Source organism: Electrophorus electricus, chromosome 18 (assembly GCF_041902795.1).
Source record: "Electrophorus electricus isolate QZ-2024a chromosome 18, ASM4190279v1, whole genome shotgun sequence".
Classification (NCBI taxonomy): domain Eukaryota; kingdom Metazoa; phylum Chordata; class Actinopteri; order Gymnotiformes; family Gymnotidae; genus Electrophorus; species Electrophorus electricus.
The window spans coordinates 11,517,286-11,534,920 of record NC_137514.1 but is presented as its reverse complement, the minus strand read 5'-3'; the positions used below and the strand labels follow the sequence as shown (position 1 = coordinate 11,534,920).

The following is a 17,635-nucleotide window of genomic DNA, read 5'->3' as shown; positions in this document are numbered from 1 at the left end:
TAAATTTCTAAAATGAGTTGTTTCTGCTCAATTGCAAAGCCGTCTTTTATTCCATTATTTGAGCCATTTCAGTCTGGTGTCAGAGGTGGGAACAGCACTAAAACTGCCATAATAAGAGTTATGAATGGCCTTATATCAGCTGACTCAGATGCTATTAACATTCTTAGTGCTGCCTTTCACATGGTCTTCCACCAAATTGGATGGAACAGAGGCTTGGCACTGTTCTACCATTCTGTCCAATCTGGGGTTGTTCTTACAGTATGTAATAAACCCCACTCTAAGAACTGTATTTCTCAGCATCTGGCAAGATAATTAGGAAATACGGTTTGGGTGATTACTGAGGTGAAGATAAAGCCCAAATTCACGCCGGTACAAAGTAGAACTTGACTTCCACCTCCATTATTATTACCACTGCCTCCAAAAAATTAGATCATTATGCAACAAAACTTTTTGAAAATGAACTTCTCGAAAATCGAAAGTTTGTTTTTAACTAAACCGACTACCGACTCACCCTGGAGTCATAGTTGACCGTTAAATGACATGTGTATCTATATCACAGTTTCTTTGCAGTATTGCCAGGCTATATCATTGCCTGATGCTAACAGACTGCTGCGCTCCCTCACGTCTGGGGTAAATTACTGAAATGCCCTCTTTTCTGGTTTGCCTTCAGAATTATATAACGCTCCTGTGTGTGCAGGACTGTGCTGCTTGTGTTCTCATTCAAACCTAACTGCACTTTTGAAGCCAATCAAGCCTCAGTTTGTACCCTTATTCATTTCGGAGGCCTCACGCCAGCAGAGCAGGCCATGACCTCTGCTCACTTTCATGGCCTTGCCGAGCCATACGTGCAAACCCACCGTCTCCATTCTGTCAGCTTGCTCACCATGCAGCAGCTGCACTGCAAACCTCAAACCAAGGCTGAGAGCCTCCTCTACACAAGACTACTGGCCTGTACGGAGACTATAAGTAACATTTCTACTCTTGTTTTAAGTCATTATTTGAAAATTTGAATTTATGGACAAAAGTATCATTATTATTATGGTTGTTGTTATTATTATTCTAGAACGTAAGTAGGATGGAGATGTATGGGAGGTCTTTTTAACTTAATCCTTTAAAGGCATTGGGAAAATCCTATATAATCTGATGTACAATGGATTTACACCATTCTCAACCCACTGAGCAAACCAGACAGAGGCCTTCTATAGCTACACCTACAGTTCCATTAACCGTAGACCGGCTTGTTAATTCTGTCGATAAAAGGAGCCATAAGAGAATATTATAGAGAATGATATTACTACACAGTATAACAGAGACTAATAATATCGACATGTGCCTGAAGCCGGAGTTAGTACACTGGTCACCTTCACTGTGACTGACTGCCATTGTTCCCTTTCTCATTCAGCAGTCCATCAGTAGCTCGGACAAGGGCATGAATGATTGAAACCGTGCATAATGACTGGGAGGGACGAACATGGGGGACATGGACAGTGGGGCATGCGTATTCATTGTTCGTATTCATCCATGTTAGCTGCTGAATGTGAAAGGACTCCCATACATGTATCTTGTCCTCCATATTCCAGCTGCCACATTGAGGTTGTTTTGTTTTTTTTTTTAATGAACACTCCAATATCACCCCTTTGCAAAAGTGATTTTAAAAGTTTGCTACTTTGAGAGTTCAACTTGCTTTATTTGATAAAGAGATATTAAAAGTAATTATGGACAAATTAAGAAAACTGGATCCAGAGCTGATGAATGGAAATTATTCTGTTGATTTAATTGTGTTGTGGCAAACGCAGAAGCTGACAACTAAACTAGACCATATATTACCCGGCTGCTAATATCTGCCCTTTTTTTAAGTTTGGAAAAGATAAACAAATCCATCTTAACGTGTAGGCACGGAAAATGTGGGAATTGGGAAGCTGGGGAGATAAAACGAGAACGTAATTTCACTTAACGCTAAGCCGCTCCCGTAAGAACGCATGTGGTAGGGGAGCGCCCCGATGGCTTGAACGAGACCCGTATGAAATCGAGTCAGAGGGCCACGCGGGACTCCTTGCCGATGTGACAGCGGCTAGCGCGCTCTGTGGAATAAAAGAGCGGCGCTTTGTCGGGAAGGAAGAACATCTGGCCAAAGGAGACGGAGGCGCAGGAGATGCGACAGATGTCTGGAGGCAGGGAGTGAGATGTGGCGGAATAAAAGAGCAGGTGTGGGGCAGACAGGTATCGATCAGTAGTGATAGATGGCTATGGGAGCTGTAGGGGTGATAGCGGGGGTTAGGGAGGAGCGCGCACCTTAAGTGCCACCTTCTCTCTCTCTGTGTGCTGGAACTCCAGGTGCCCTTTGATCAACGCCGCCTCCTTGCTGCCGATCTCCTCTTTGAGCTGGTCGATCTGGTGGTTCATGATCTGCAGCTTGCGCTTCAGCTCTGTGATCTCGTGCTGCGAGCAGGACCGCATGGGGAGGCAGACGAGAGAGAGAGAGAGAGAGAGAGAGAGAGAGGAACGTTACATTTGCCTGTTTATCCGGAGCAGCTTACAGTTTCAGTCGTTACAGAGGCGTCTTGCACAAGCTCTTATTGGTATAGTATTGCAGATAGATCCAGGCTCTCCAGAGGACAGGCACTGTTGCCCGCTACGCTATACCAATTACTGTAAAGTGATAGGGAGCGAGAGAGATGATCAGATAGAGACCTTCACAAACCTAGAGCGCGGATGTAAACAGACGAACACGTCGGCTCATGCACACGCACACACATCCAAACAGATACTCGCAAAGGCTGGGTTCACCCGAACAACAGCTCACACGCAAAGCTGGGAAGGCATGGATGGATCCATGCACGCGCACACAGGCAAACACACGCACCGAGATAAGGAAGCACACACACACAAGTACAAAAAAAAGGCACATGCGCACACTTCCTCTCTCATTGAACGAAAACAGATAAGGTGTAAGGTAATAAATCTTAGACGTAAATGCTCTAAAACGACCGGCGTGCTCAAAGAGAGCCATCAGCCCGAACATCCGCAGTGAGTCCGGGCCTGCACTCGTGCGCAAGGACTCCTGCACAAGCAGGAGCAACCCGCAAGGTCAGACTTCAGACAGGAGGCATCCGGGCCAGTTGCGAGCCGAGGGAGGTGTGGGGGGGGGGTGTTGTTGGTGGGGTGAGGTCGGGCGGGGGGGGGGGGGGTCTCTGACACTCGGAAGATTCAGGTATGATGAAATAAGTGTGGAAGAGGAGGAAAAGGAATACAAAATGTGAAGGCTGTCCTTTGAAAAGGCGGAGGCGGCGGAGCCGAGACTTCCCCCAGCGTAAACCCGGCACGCCGCCTCCGCCGCCTCTTCCCGAGCGCTTTCAAAAGCGCCAGCAGTCCAGCGAGCCGCGTGCTGCTGACGCGGACCGCGCCGGGTCGCTCATTTGCGGGTGAACGTTACCGCAACGGCAAAGTTTGCGCTTTAGAACCTAGTTGGCCTAGTCTTTCTTTTTCTGCCTCTGATTCGCAAGTGGGCTCTCCTTTCGTTCGCAGGCCTATAACATGCCCATATTGTGTGCAGATCAAGCTTAGTCCTGGAGTCAGCGGAAGCTTCATAAGACCATGCCTGCAGGAGGAGTCTGACTTGAATCCAATTTCCGTTCATATCATGCGGAATCGAGCTGAAGGCCACCGGCAGATCGCAAATGAGAGCCAAGCGGACGCGAATTTCCCTCACGAGTCCACATAAATATGACCTGTCCTTGTATCTACCAGGCAAGGAACTGCGAGATGGGAATTGTCTGTCGTCCCAGCATACTTCCTGTTTTACGGAGAACAGAGAACATTTGATAGTACAAGCTGTTTGTATTTGCTGCAAGATTGTGATGTCACATAAAGCAAACATCCCAATCGGCACAAATAAACACTCGCACCTTGCACAATGATCCCCCCCCACCCCACCCCAACCACTAAACCGCCACACCCCCAACTGAGGCGGCAAGTGGGAGCTGCGGTCATTAGCTTACAAAAACAATGACAAGAAAATGTACTAGTCCCAATCAATGCCCTGTCCTTGTCTTATATCTATTCCACATACAAGGTAAGTGGGTAAGAGGGTGAGCCGACGACACACACACACACACACACACACAAACACACACACACACAGGTTTATAAGAGTATACCTGAGCTTCGATCAGGTTCTGGCTGTAGCGGTTGCGGTCGGACATGACATCCTCAAAGTGGTTCAGCTGCTGCTTGAACCTGGTCTCAGCCTCAGCGATCTTCTTCTTGTACTCAAAGATCTGCATCTCCTGCGCTTTGATTTCCTCCATATGCACCAAGACCTGGTAGGAGACAGAACCAGACTGGATCTCACTCTGAAACGGACTCTCGCCGTGTACTCGAAGTGTGACTCTCTTTTCCCAATCATTATTCTTTCTGTTTACTTTAATTTTTTGATGTTTCTACACTTCTTTTTTCCTCTCTCTGACCCCATCATGTATCACCAGGAGAGCAACGCTATCCTAACCGGGTCGATTTTGTGTCACGGTGATGGGTAAATTCAAAAGAGCCCACCCATTCGCTCCACAGCATGGGATCTGTACTGTCTCTATGGAGCCTGATTGAAGCATCAGCTGGATGTCCCCCCACCCGCGCCACCCTCTGTGCGGACCCCTTCCTGCACTTGTTTCATCAATGCACATTTTGTTTAAAAGCCAGCCAAGAACAGCATTGCATGGATTTGTACAGATAGGGCACTTAAGGAGAGTTGGGTGCAATTCAAGAATAATCAAATCTGTAAGGATTATACTTTTGTAATATAAGAGTAATTTAATAGCTTTTAGTAGTATTTTTGGAAGTCTGTGTCCATGTATAGTTGTAGCTGAAATAACTGTAATTGATGTCTAAAACAATCTACATTACAATACAAATTCAACCTAGGCGGGGTCACAAATCCTGTGCAAATCTTGCCGGTTAACTATGCATAAACGATCTGTGGTTTAAAGCTGCAATTGGCAAATATTGATCTGTTTTTAAAGATAAATCAGTTAAACATTATGAGCACAAATTAGGGAAGAGCAACAACTATTACAAAAAGTGAGCAGGATTCCAGTTGTACAGAACTGTGAGAACCACTAGTCCAATAGCTATCAGTAATGGTGTTTAATGTTAGGCCCCCAAGCTATTTAGCAACTAAAGTGACTCAAGGCTCTAAGGTTCTTGAACACATACTGTAAAATAATAAAATTAATACAGACATGAATACTGGATGGAGTTTGTGAGTGTGTGTGTTTGTGTGTGTGTGTGCGAGCCTGAGGACAGCCAACGAAAAATCAATGCTTAATATTTCCCAGCTGTGTCTGGGGACAGTCGAGTGTCTAAATCCCAACTGAATAATGGCCATTATTACATATTATTACCCTTCAGATGTGCTTGATGCTCCACAAATCAAAGAATTATCGTCATTTAGCCTCCCCGCTACTGATCTCCATCCAGTATCAATTCCCCACTCTGACCAGGACTTGCTCTTTTAAGTTGATCTGGAACCAGCATGTTTGGTCTAGTTTAGCCTTAAATGAACGTGCGTGCCTTCAGTGCTACAGTTCCTGATGTCAAATGAAACTAGCAGGGCTTCAGGCTTACAAGAGTGAGATCAGCTGAGTCGAACGCGTCGCGTTGCATCTACCTGCTCCCAGTTCTTACTGACTGAAATAGCTACAAAAAGGGATAAAGCGTGCAAATGCTTAGCAACTGACACGGTAGCTCCCACAACGCTCCACAATAAACGTAAGAACGATTACTAAATGATAAAGTCCACATGAATGTAGCTTGCATGTATGAGAGGTTTACTGATTTATCGACCATCAGCGGTGCCTGTGACGCCATCTGTTCTCCATTCTTTTCAGGCAGTGGAAAATATTTCTAGCACCCTCAAAAGCTCAATTCAGAGGAGAGAGGTGGAACTGTGGGTGGCGTCTGAGTCACTGGCTCAGATAAATGATTTTACAAACGCTTACAAACATTTCTCTCTGCTCTCCAATGGGTGCTTTCACGGGGAATTAGCAAGTCATCAAGGTGGGGGAGCTCCCTGAGAAGGACCACTGTCGGTACCAACAAAAATGGAACACTGAATAAAGGAGAACTGAATGCTGAATGCTGAATAAAGAACAGAAACTGTAGAAAAGCACGAGTTCAAAAATGGAACACTGAATAAAGGAGAACTGAATGCTGAATGCTGAATAAAGAAAAGAAACTGTAGAACTGTAGCACGAGTTTGTTTACTGTCAGTGCCAAGATCTTGCATAATGCAGGCGATGTCATGTCTTTATGATGTCATGTCTTCGCAATTATCCATGGGGCAGTGATGATTCAGAAAACAGAAGAAGCCGAAGTGAAGGTAATTGGATTTGTGAGAACGACCCTTCACAATAAATGAATGAAGGAATCAATCTGGCAACAAAGCAGCGCAGAAGATGACTTAAGTGGAATTAAAGCAGATTGAAACGCAACAGTCAGAATGCACATACACTGCTGTAATTAGATCTCTCCTGTTTAATGGTAATAATATAGGCTGTGACTGTACAGTTAAAAGTTAAAATAAGTTTAAAAAAAAAAAAACACTCCCATGAAAGCAACTGGTAAAACATTATCTGCAGATTTACACAGAGACACACTGAGCAGACAGGACGAGTTATGTGCTCTTTTTTAACCGTTAATAACTTTCTTACTTTCAGTCGTTAGAACTATATAATGCTACCAGAATCTGTTACAGCAAGGCTTTCCGAGCAGGCATTTCATAAAGGGTTTAACAACAAATAACTTGTGCCCGGGCCCCTTTCATTATGCAGCTTGCACGGCCTTCGTGCAGTTGGTGTAAGAGAATGCGAGTCCACATAACGCTGTCATCATTCCCTCATGCCTGAACTGCACTGAACACCTCCCTGCCAGCAAGGGTTAGGAAAAGACACAGGTGGGAATTCACTTGCTCAAGCATTGTGTGCGTTTCTGTGTGATTTTCAGAATTATCTATGAAGCAAAGGTAGATCTTTGACACGCGTAAACGTATATTTGAAAACACTGTTATGAAACACTGCATACCCACCAACACCAAAAGCATCATGTTAGCCCTGAAACAGACTGGAGGAAATACAGTGGCGTGGATGGCTTGCTGTCACTGAAAGACCAATGAATTCCAAGCTGCATGAGTAAATTCTCCAGCAGAATGTCAGGGCTTCTTTCTTTGGTCCAGAACTTAAAAGCTGTTGAGTCATGTAGCACGGCAAAAAAAATTAATTAATTAAAAAGCAGGAATAAAACAGAGCCAAACAGAAGACATGGACTTCCTGACCTCCAGTTGCGCTGGCTGGATGTGAATCACTCAATTCAAGCAAGACCGTCCCAAAGTTGTACATGAGCTGGAAAAGTTTGTGCAGAACAACACATCAACCTCCGCCCACTGCTGCGCAGGACCGATCGGTCACTACGGAAAGCGCTTGGCTGAAGTTATTGCCAATAAAGGAGGCAATATTTTAGTTATTATGCCATTATGTTTTCCCACCAGAAACCTAAATAAAATATCAAGACTGTCAAGTATTAGAAACAGATATGGAATGCTCCCACTGGATAATACGGTTGTCTTTCTTTACCAGGACGTTATGCATGTGCGGCAGCCATGGTAGCGGAAGATGGCTGGCCTGGGTCAGGCAGATACCATCAAGCTACACCAAGCCAGATTACTTTAAGCATATGACTGACGTGAAATATACAACATGCTGAAAGTATACTCATTCTTATTGAAAACCTCTAAAATAAGTTAATAGTTTAAAATTAAAATTGACAATTAAAATACTTTTCTTTTTTTTTTACTATATTTGTCATTGTTTTGAAAGGTATACTTTTGGGACTCACTCATTTTAATTTATGAAGTTTGTGTTTATTTAACTTTTACATATATTTTAATTTTAGACTACAATTTGAATATATTACTACCTATTCAGTTATTATATTACCTATTGAATTTTGAGGCAATTTAAAACTCAACTTTTTTAGTCTGGCTTTGTTAGATCTGACACGTATGCGTGGCGGTACCTTCTGTGTGAGCGTGCTGGCCTCGTTGATGTATTTGTCCCGCTCCTTCTCCAGCTGCAGGATGATCTTGCGCTGCTTCTGTGCCTCGGCCTTGTACGTGAGGACCTCCTGGTCCAGCGACTTCTTGGTCTGCTCATGGAGCTTGGCCAGGTCCAGCTGCTTCTCGGTGGCGCTAGCCGCCTTGATCATGTTCTGAATGAGCGACCACACACACACACGCATGCGTGTTCACATGTACGCACACGCAAAAATGCGTTCAATATTTACACTACGGCTCAGATGCTAACTTGTAAACACTTTTCATGAGTGATTCCAACAGAATGCATTGCCCATGCATGGAAAGTGGAAAAAAAACAACAATCAACAAGCAGCAATAAAACAAACATGTTTGCCTATTTATTTGGTTATTTGACTATAAATCAGATATGTTTTACACTAATGGGTACTTTTATATAGATGAGGAATACTGATATTGAACTCTGACAAGTACACTGTAAGAGTGTACACCCCACACTGTAATAGAAACATTTATTTATTAGAAATGCTTGGCACTCTTTTAGGACAAAAGACCATCTGCTAACATGCACAGTTCGTGGTAACCACCCTCCCTCCCACTCTCCTCCGTTCTTTTCACATTCGGAGACTTCCACAGGACTTCCCCAGGGGAGTGACGCATCGCCTCTTAGACATGTAGGCGCACCTTATTGAGGACGTCCTTCTCCTTGACCAGTTCCTCTATCTTCTTTTTGTCCTTTTCTGCCTGATTTTTTGCTGTCTCCATTTCTGAAGAAAACAAACAAAATAAGCGGGTTTGACAGCATCCCCCAACCCCAGCTGGAACGCAGTGCTGAAGGTTGTGAATTCTTCTGAAAAGGTTTAGTTAATAAGGCTGTTTTCAGAAGATTCTCGTGTAAGTGCTTGAGAGGCCAATGTAAAAATAATTACACAACTCAGAATGCCTATTTATTTTCCTGACTATAAGCAAGTGAGAGCGAGACTGACATAGAGAGAGAGAGAGAGAGTACTAAATAACCCAATGCAAACTATGAACCATAAGAGCAGACTGGGGCTACTGGCACGACGTCCACAGTCTAACCAATTAGTCTAACCAAAAAGTTATCAGTGGGATACCAAAAAGTAAAAAAAAAAAAAAGGCAAAACAGAAATAAATTGTGAGGCTTGGGGTACACTTTCTCCTTGAGAAAAAAACTTGCGATCCCTGCAGATTACTGTTTTGGGGGGGAAAAATCAAATTGAATGCCAAAAATTCCCCACTGGTAACGAGAAAATGAGCAAGAAAAGACCAACGCAGCACAGCTACCACTTGGAGACACTTCAGTGTGACACAGCCCGAGGGCCAGCTGAGAACTCCACGCCTTGCTCTGAACACCAGCTGCCGATGACCAGCCCAGTCACCGCCCGGTTACGTCCAGTTAAGCCTTCTTACTGAATACTTTGATGCGTACGTGCGGTTTAAAACCCTACAGTTACGGCTGGGATCGGCTACTGCCACTGCCTTAGCTTTCACTGCTTTCATTAGCTTCGTTATTACTGTTATCTCACTATCGATCTTCTTTGGAGGTGGAGCCACGAGAATTAAGCATGCACTGAACAGACTGGAGGTAGAGACAGATGAAGAAGACAGTACGAGACAGAGAGAGAGAGAGAGAGAGAGAGAGAGAGAGAGAGAGAGAGAGAGAGAGAGAGAGAAGAGAATTAAAAGGACAGAAACTGCACACACCACACAGCCCAGTAAGTTGTACAATGTCAGAAAGTTATAGAGATGAGCTCAAAACAGCACAGAAGATGTCCAGAAAACAGTCATATGTGATATGAAATATGTCAACTAAAACAATGAACAAACTGAGAAAAACCCCGAGATGTTAAGGTGTTTGACTCAGAAAGTTAAGCATAATACATGCCCAACTAGCTCGAGTCCATAAATATAAATAGTTTTTGGTAACACTCGAACACTTAATAAATCTAAAACAGTGACATATAGATTAGACACTGCTGATTAAATTACTTAACAATCAATTACCCTCCAACACAATACTTGAAGAAATTGAATATATTACAACTTCCAGAATCCCCTGGATTCATCTGTGAGCAGAAATTTAAAACCTAAAAATACAAGTGTGCCTGATGCCATCTGAAAATAATCTAAACGACATGTAAAAAAAATCCAATTGACCATTCTCAGACTGCTTTGAGTGTGGTATACTTTGTGTGGGACACTTCTCTGACATCTTGAGTCAAGGTCTTATAACAGCCATTTTCAAAAGTGGAGATAAATCCAACTCCAATAACTACCCAGGATCTGTGTGAGCAGTAATCTGGGGAAGGTGCTCTGTTATATTATTACTTTGAGACTTACAGACTTCCTTTTTTCTTGTCTCTTGAGTAAAAGACTGTATTCATACCAAATCACCACACATTAGACCATATTTAGACCTGACACATCCTTACAGATTAATCAAAACAAAAACAAAGTATTTGCATGTTTCATAGACTTCAAAAACACTTTCAAGAGTCTGTTTTTGAAAGTGGTGTATGAGGTACAGGATATGACATTATTAAATCTATGTACCTAAATAATAGGGGCAGTGTAAAGATTAGCAACAACAACAACAAAAAAAAAATTCTTTTTTTTGTCTTTTTTTCAGAAGCGTGGAGTAACCCAAGGCTTCAGTTTAAGAATGACATTATTCAGAGTCTATACCAATAAATTGGCCACCATTTCAGAACGCTCCACAACACCCGGTATCACTCTATTGGACTCGGAATTCAAATTTCAGCATTTTGCAGAGGACCAAGTTCTGCTGCCCCAGGACCTGCTGGAGCAGTTCTGCCACACCTGGGCCTGGTAGGAAACCTGAAAAATGTCAAAACAAATGTCCAAAAAAGGACCAGATCTCAAAGAAACACATCATGCTTCGCATTACAAACCTGTACAGACTATATATTTTTTTAGGACTGAAGATTAGTTCAACTGGAAACTGGAAACTGGAGAGAGAATGCATGCAGGGCAGTCTATGCAATTAAAAATCAAGTAAACATTCAAATACCAATTCAAATTTGGCTGAAATACTGCTGAAATACTGCTGTACTGCTGAAATACTGCTGTACATACATACATACATAGAATATATATATTTATCTTGCATATATATATTTCACATATAGAGAATATCTATATTTCTCTATGCACCCCTGTTTTCTTTTCCTCAGTTTGGACAGAGCACTCTCCACCATTTCACTGCGAGTTATACTGTGTATGACTATGTATGTGACGAATAAACCAAACGTGAAACTTGAAACTTGAAACTGTATAGTAGAGAGATTCTGACCAATAGAATAAGCGGCCAGCTGAAATTATGCTCACTGAATTTTGTAATAGTATGCACAGGAAAACAACAAATACTACCTGCAGAGCTCCTTTAAGCCAACTGCCACTATACATTTAAAAATAGTGACCCCAACTAATACCACTATAAGGCCTGCAATACAAGAGCTAAGCAGAGAAAAGAATCCTCTCACACAGCTGGCCTTGACACTCATTAACAGTTCATTAACAAACACTGATACACATCAGGACCAGTCTGAAATACAATCAGACCAAACCGAATTATAACACTTCAGAAACAAAACTACAACACCCACTGGAACATAAAACCAGAAGCACAAAGCAAAATGCAGTTCTGTCTGGCCCGAAAACGACCAGATAGCGCTGCATTAAAAAATGCACAGCAGGAGAATACCTGCTAAGAGTGGATGATATTAAACACAGAGCCACGCTGACAAAGTACAGACTCAATGAAAACAGCCTGGCCACTCTAAGAAATCATGGCTGCCCAGAGAGCAGAAACTCTACCAGCAGTGCAATATTGACATTGTAGAGGCGGCGTTGCGTTTTCTGACCGAATGTAAAATATTTCACCAAATATGCGAAATTCACTTTTCAAAATTTGAAATGATACAGCCCAAAACACACACACACACACACACACACACACACACACACACACACACACACACACACACACACACACACACTCACACACACACACATACACACACACACACACACACACACACTCACACACACACACACTCACACACACTCACACACACACACACTCACACACACACAGGGGAGACAGAGAGAGAGAGAGACTGCACTGCCCTTTTTGTAGACTCCTTTATGTACTGATTTATTTATTATATTTTTTCACTTCTTTAATTTTCTCACCTTGGCATGTATTTAAATGATAATTACAGTTCTATTCATGTTAATTACTCTTAACATCGAGTTCTTATTTTCCTTAATATGGTAAAGGTTCATTCATGTCGTTTTACTATTGCTTTGGCAATGCTGTAAATTAATATGGCCACGCGAATAAAGCTTGTTGAACTGAAATTGAATTGCGAGGCAAAGACAATGATACTGAGGGAAAGAGCGATTGAATCTGGGAGTGTGAGTGATAGAGTGGAAGGGAGAGGTAAGATAAATAGAGACCGATGCTTGTCTGAAAGACAGAGTTGAGTGGAGCGCTAAGCCATCATTATGTGAGTGGAACAAGCAGGCTATCGCTCTGGACCTGCCGCTGTCATGTGAATGGCCATTCGGGGGTCTTTCTGCGGACTGCCTCGCCCCTTCCTCCTCTCCTCGGCCAGTCAGATTATTGACCCGGGCCTGTCACAGCTCATCTCATCAATCACCATGGCAGCCCTGATTAAGATGACAACATCCATCACCGTGGAAACCCTGATTAAGACGAGAACAAGGCTTCGACTTCATCTATCACTGGGTAAAACATCGTCAGCCCACGGCAACCAATCGGGAGCAAGGCTGAGATGAACAGCACTCCGCCTAACAATAAATAAACACAAAAATATACTGCGCAGAGATCATTCAGAAAACAATCTGAGACAATTGGTCAGATGATTTTGTTTTTTCCCCAGTCAAGCAGCCAAGACAACAGGCTGGGCAGAATCTGGATGCACATCTCCAAAAAGAGCACAGAGATATCACATACATCAAGATCCTCAGTAAGATGGAGAACGCAAGCAAAAAGTGAAGTTTGACCAATAGGATGGAAAAAACATTTAGCTTCTGGTGGTCCAGTCTATTCCTTTTATTTATTCTTCCATGTTTTAAATGACCTGGCTTATTAAATAATTCTAAGAAAATAATTATGATGAGCCATACTGAAAAATCTAAACTGAATTTGACTGAAGTAGAAAACACAACATCTTTAGCATTTTTAAACTACTGCAACCTAACAAAGAAATCCATCTTTGCAAAGTATACCCCAAGACCCTTCTCCTTTTGGTGAATGCTTCTTTCTGTCTTTTTTATCCAACAACGACTCACATGATTATTTATTTATTTATTTATTTATTTACTTTATTAGCGAGTTCACCACATAAAAGGCCATGACAGTGTCTTTAATCTAACTGGTGCCTCCCCAGCTCAGTTGCCGTGGAGTTGCCATCTGAATTAATAAACTCCTTTTGATTTGAACATCGTGTAGGTCATGCGGTAACTAAGTTAGAGGGTCACACAGTGTTTGTCGTTTTTTTAAGGGTTTTTTGGGGGTTTTTTTTTGCTCGGTACTCCGGCACATTTGAAATGAACGTCGTGACTGTGAAGTGAACTACCGGGTGGATTCTTCAAGTCAATCCTTCGTCCTCCCTTCCATGTTCGGTGTCACTGGCCTCCGGTCCCCCACCCTGCCCCTCACCTGCCCCCACCCTGCCCCCACCCTGCCCCTCACCTGCCCCCACCCTGCCCCTCGCCTGCCCCTCGCCTGCCCCCACCCTGCCCCCACCCTGCCCCTCGCCTGCCCCCACCCTGCCCCCCGCCTGCCCCTCGCCTGCCCCTCGCCTGCCCCTCGCCTGCCCCTCACCTGCCCCTTGCCTGGTCCTCACCTGCATCTCATCAGGGCCCATCAGCACATGTTTAAAGCCCCGTGCACCAATCGCAGCTTTTGCAAAGTCTCTCAACCCCTGACGAGCTATTAAGCTTCTGTTAGTCGCTCCCTTATCCTGGTTTTGTGACTCCAGCCAGTTCAGTTTTCCGGCCCCACTTTCCTTTCCCTGTTTTTGATCTCTAGCTCTGCTCTTTTTTTTCTTTTTTTTAATCAATATTTTTTTATCAATATTTCTCTGTGTGAAACATCGCACTCAAGTTAATTCTAGATATGACGTTTGCTATTAGGGTCGGTTGGTATGGTCACAATATCACATATAGGGTGCTGATCACAAAGCTGCCATAATCGAACAGATTGAGCCTCCCATGCAGGCACAGATGTGTCCAAGGCTTCCACAATGGCGAGAACCTTCCAGCATGACGAAAACCACAGGTAAGACTCAAAGACAGAAAAAAAAAAGGGGGGGGGGGGTTGCTACGCAAAAAAGAAGAAAAAAAAGAGCCTGCACCAGAGGGAAAGAAGTGGGAAAATGTGAGGGTTCTGGCTCATAAAAGTTCTGGCTCATATGACCTCATCCGCGAAGGCGCGTGGCCATGTGTAGATTGTAGGAATCATCATTATTGGTGATGTGCCCACTGACAGCAGCGGCGGCAGGAAGCAGTTTGTGGAAGCAGCTTAGCGCCTCGGATGCCCCCAAACCAAACTCCGGCCTCAAATCCCGGTGGACGCCGCTACACCTGCCGGCTGGACAACGACCTGTAATACTCGAGCAATGGCAGTTTTTCTAAGGGCCAACGCATGAAGACCTCCAGACTGGCTGAGTGGTTGGCTACGCCTTACGCGCCTTCAGCATGCTGCGGGCTTACTGAAGGCAGGACTGAGGGCAAAAAGGCCCCGACGGCAGTTGGAAGCAAAAACGGCCACGGTACGAGTCCGGCGGAGCGCTGCCAGGAAAGATACCCCACGTCGGATGATGCAGATGCAGGTTTGCACCCTGCAGACGGTCACAGATTGCGGGGGATTTCCTTCCAGCTACTAAGCATGACTCGTTTATTTAGAAGACATTTTTCCAGTCATTCGTGGTCCACTGAACTGACTCTATACAAGGACTGCTGTTATTGTTCAACCAACATACCTGTAAATACCCTGTGAAGATGCTTTTTAATCTCATACTCACTGTTTCATTTTATATCCACTGTGTTGGGCTGTGGAATGAAAAAACAACGGTTCCACTGGCTAAATATTTACACACTGCACTGTATGATATCAAAGGGTAGGCCGAGTCATATTCAGATACTGAAGTTCATGTTAAACATGCAGTAGTTCAATAGCATCATCTGTACCTGTAGATGTACTGTAGTCTCCTCATTCTCAACAGTTGTCATTCTCAACAGCAAAAGTTGACTTTTGAACTTTTGAACGGTTAAAGTTAGCGTCTTCGGAGTCAGGTTTTTCTTTCGGCCGTTCATAGCAAATGCGACGTCATCACTATGGTTGCACAGGCTACGGCAGCATGCTGTTTACACCGCAGCAGACGAGCATGATACACACAGACCGAACGATGCTGCAACAAATTCATAGCCGTTCAACATAAAGCACCAGCACTTCTGTGGGCAGTTCTTCAGCGCGGAGACACTGTCCCACAACTGTCTCAGAAGTGTCCCACAACTGTCCCAGGGCCAAGGGGGTGGCCACGTCTATGTGTAAATATCCATTTTTTGAACAGACTATACTTTGCAACAACTGTGTTGTGCAAAAGGGGCAGTCTCCGAGACCTCTTCTACCGCCACGGGCGAAAAAGGGTTGTGTTATCACGGGGCAGCGGGCAAGTCGCAGGCCTGTGGGTAATTGGAAGGTGAGACCATTTTTGGTGTTTTCCTTCCAGCTCGCTGAATCCGGAGAGACAGGATGACTGTGAAGTTCAGGTCAGATTTAATTTACGGGTGAAAATGTCAGTTTTAATTCAGGTTTGGATTCTTAGTTGATTCTAGATATGGCATTTGCTTCTGGAGTCCCTGGCTGTCTTCAAACGAAGAACTAAAGACTCACCTCTACGCTGAGTCACTTAGCACTTAAATATGCGCTTTTTTAAAGAAAACTGTCATCAGTTCCACTCTAGCCAGGGCTTTAGCCTGATAGTATTCTCAACACTGACCTATCTATGCTCAGATGAGGATGGGTAGTTAATAGAGACTACGAAGGACTTAAGTAAGTCTGTCTAGACGGCAAAATCTGCTAAATGCTGTGATTGCAAATGGCTCAACATGAAGAGCAAAGACGTACTGGGAGAACCGGTGATCGTGAAGCTGAGCGATTATAATAAATCCATCGGACACCTTTCCTTCGGCTGTTTTGTGCATCGATAGCACGCGCAGGGCCTCTTGGCACTGGCAAACAACCTATCAGATAATGGAAGATGACCAAAGTACACTGAGTCAGAAAGAAAAACTGTCCAGATGAACTTCACCATCCAGGCGCCTACAAGTCGAAGGCTTCTGTAAAGGGCAGAAGCTCCGAACACAAAACGAATCCACTCAGACCGACCTCTAAGAGGGGGCTGAATGCTGAATATTAAAGCCAAGCACCACATCAAAGTCTTTTTGCACTTTTCTATCTTCTGACTTTTTTTAACTGTTTCTTTTTATCAACGTCCTGTGCGATGCATGAAATTTCAACATGCAGGTAGTAGAGAGGTTTGTTAATGCTATATAACCATTCAGTCCTGTGTAGTCAGTTTTCGGGTTTCCGCATCATTTATGGGTTCACGTTTTGTGGGAAAGTGGGAAATGCAGCTTGAAGTAGCAGAATGCCTCTGTCTAACATAAGCAGATAAGGACTGGGATTGTAATAGGATGTGTCCACCTGTTGGCAGGAAGGGAGACACTTTCCCAGACAGCGGAAAATGCATTTTCTGCACCGGATTTTGTATTCTTAACACTGAACTATGAAAGGCGGTTTGTTAGCTACAGAATATTTTATTCAGTAACCTCCCAGACAGGTCACAGACAGCTCACGGAATCGGGATAGAGAGATTGAGAGAGAGAGAGAAAGAGAGAGAGAGAGAGAGAGAGAGAGAGAGAGAGAGAGAGAGAGAGATTTTAGTTTTTGATGGAGCTGCACTTGTATGTGCACTAATGTATTTTTACTCTTTAAGCGTTTGAAATGTTGAATTGGTCTCTACGGGAGTATAACAGATTGGCTCTGCGCATAAGCCAGTTTGGGTGGATAAAGTGATCATTGGAGACGGACAGGCTAAAAATGAACTTGGGTTCTGAGACCTGTAGTGGCACGAGTGCAATTGGTCCGCCTCGCAGCAAAGCTAACGAGCCCGGGAGCCCTTCACAGTGAGGCCGAGCGGCGGGCGCGTGTCACCAGAATGAGGAGGAAGAGGGCATCATGAACCGGTCGGGCATGCGCCTCACATGGCGAGCGCCGCAGACCGAAACGTCACGCGCGCCCACCTCGGTTACCGGCATCGCGTCCGCTTTCGCCGCCAACGGGAGAGCGGCAGGCGGTCGAGTTTCCGTTTGGAAGGCTGAGCAATGAAGAGCAGCAGGCAAGAAGGGCGAGCAAACAGAAACGGCGAGAGAGCTCGAGGTCACTGGGAGAGAACTCGAGGAGAGCGGGGCTTCCAG

The 17,635-nt window shown here is 44.2% G+C and overlaps 1 protein-coding gene across 3 annotated transcripts in view; it reads right to left on the bottom strand.

The window, feature by feature from the left end:
* cfap58 (cilia and flagella associated protein 58) overlaps positions 1-17,635 on the bottom strand; it is an 86,042-nt gene that overhangs the window by 57,800 nt on the left and 10,607 nt on the right. For all 3 annotated transcript variants that reach the window (XM_027010172.3, XM_081701596.1, XM_081701595.1), the window contains exons 8-11: positions 8,765-8,847; positions 8,065-8,256; positions 4,158-4,319; positions 2,293-2,439 (exon numbers count right to left, since the gene is read on the bottom strand). In XM_027010172.3, the coding sequence (XP_026865973.2) occupies positions 2,293-2,439; positions 4,158-4,319; positions 8,065-8,256; positions 8,765-8,847 (584 nt within the window). The remainder of the gene's footprint in view (positions 1-2,292; positions 2,440-4,157; positions 4,320-8,064; positions 8,257-8,764; positions 8,848-17,635) is intronic.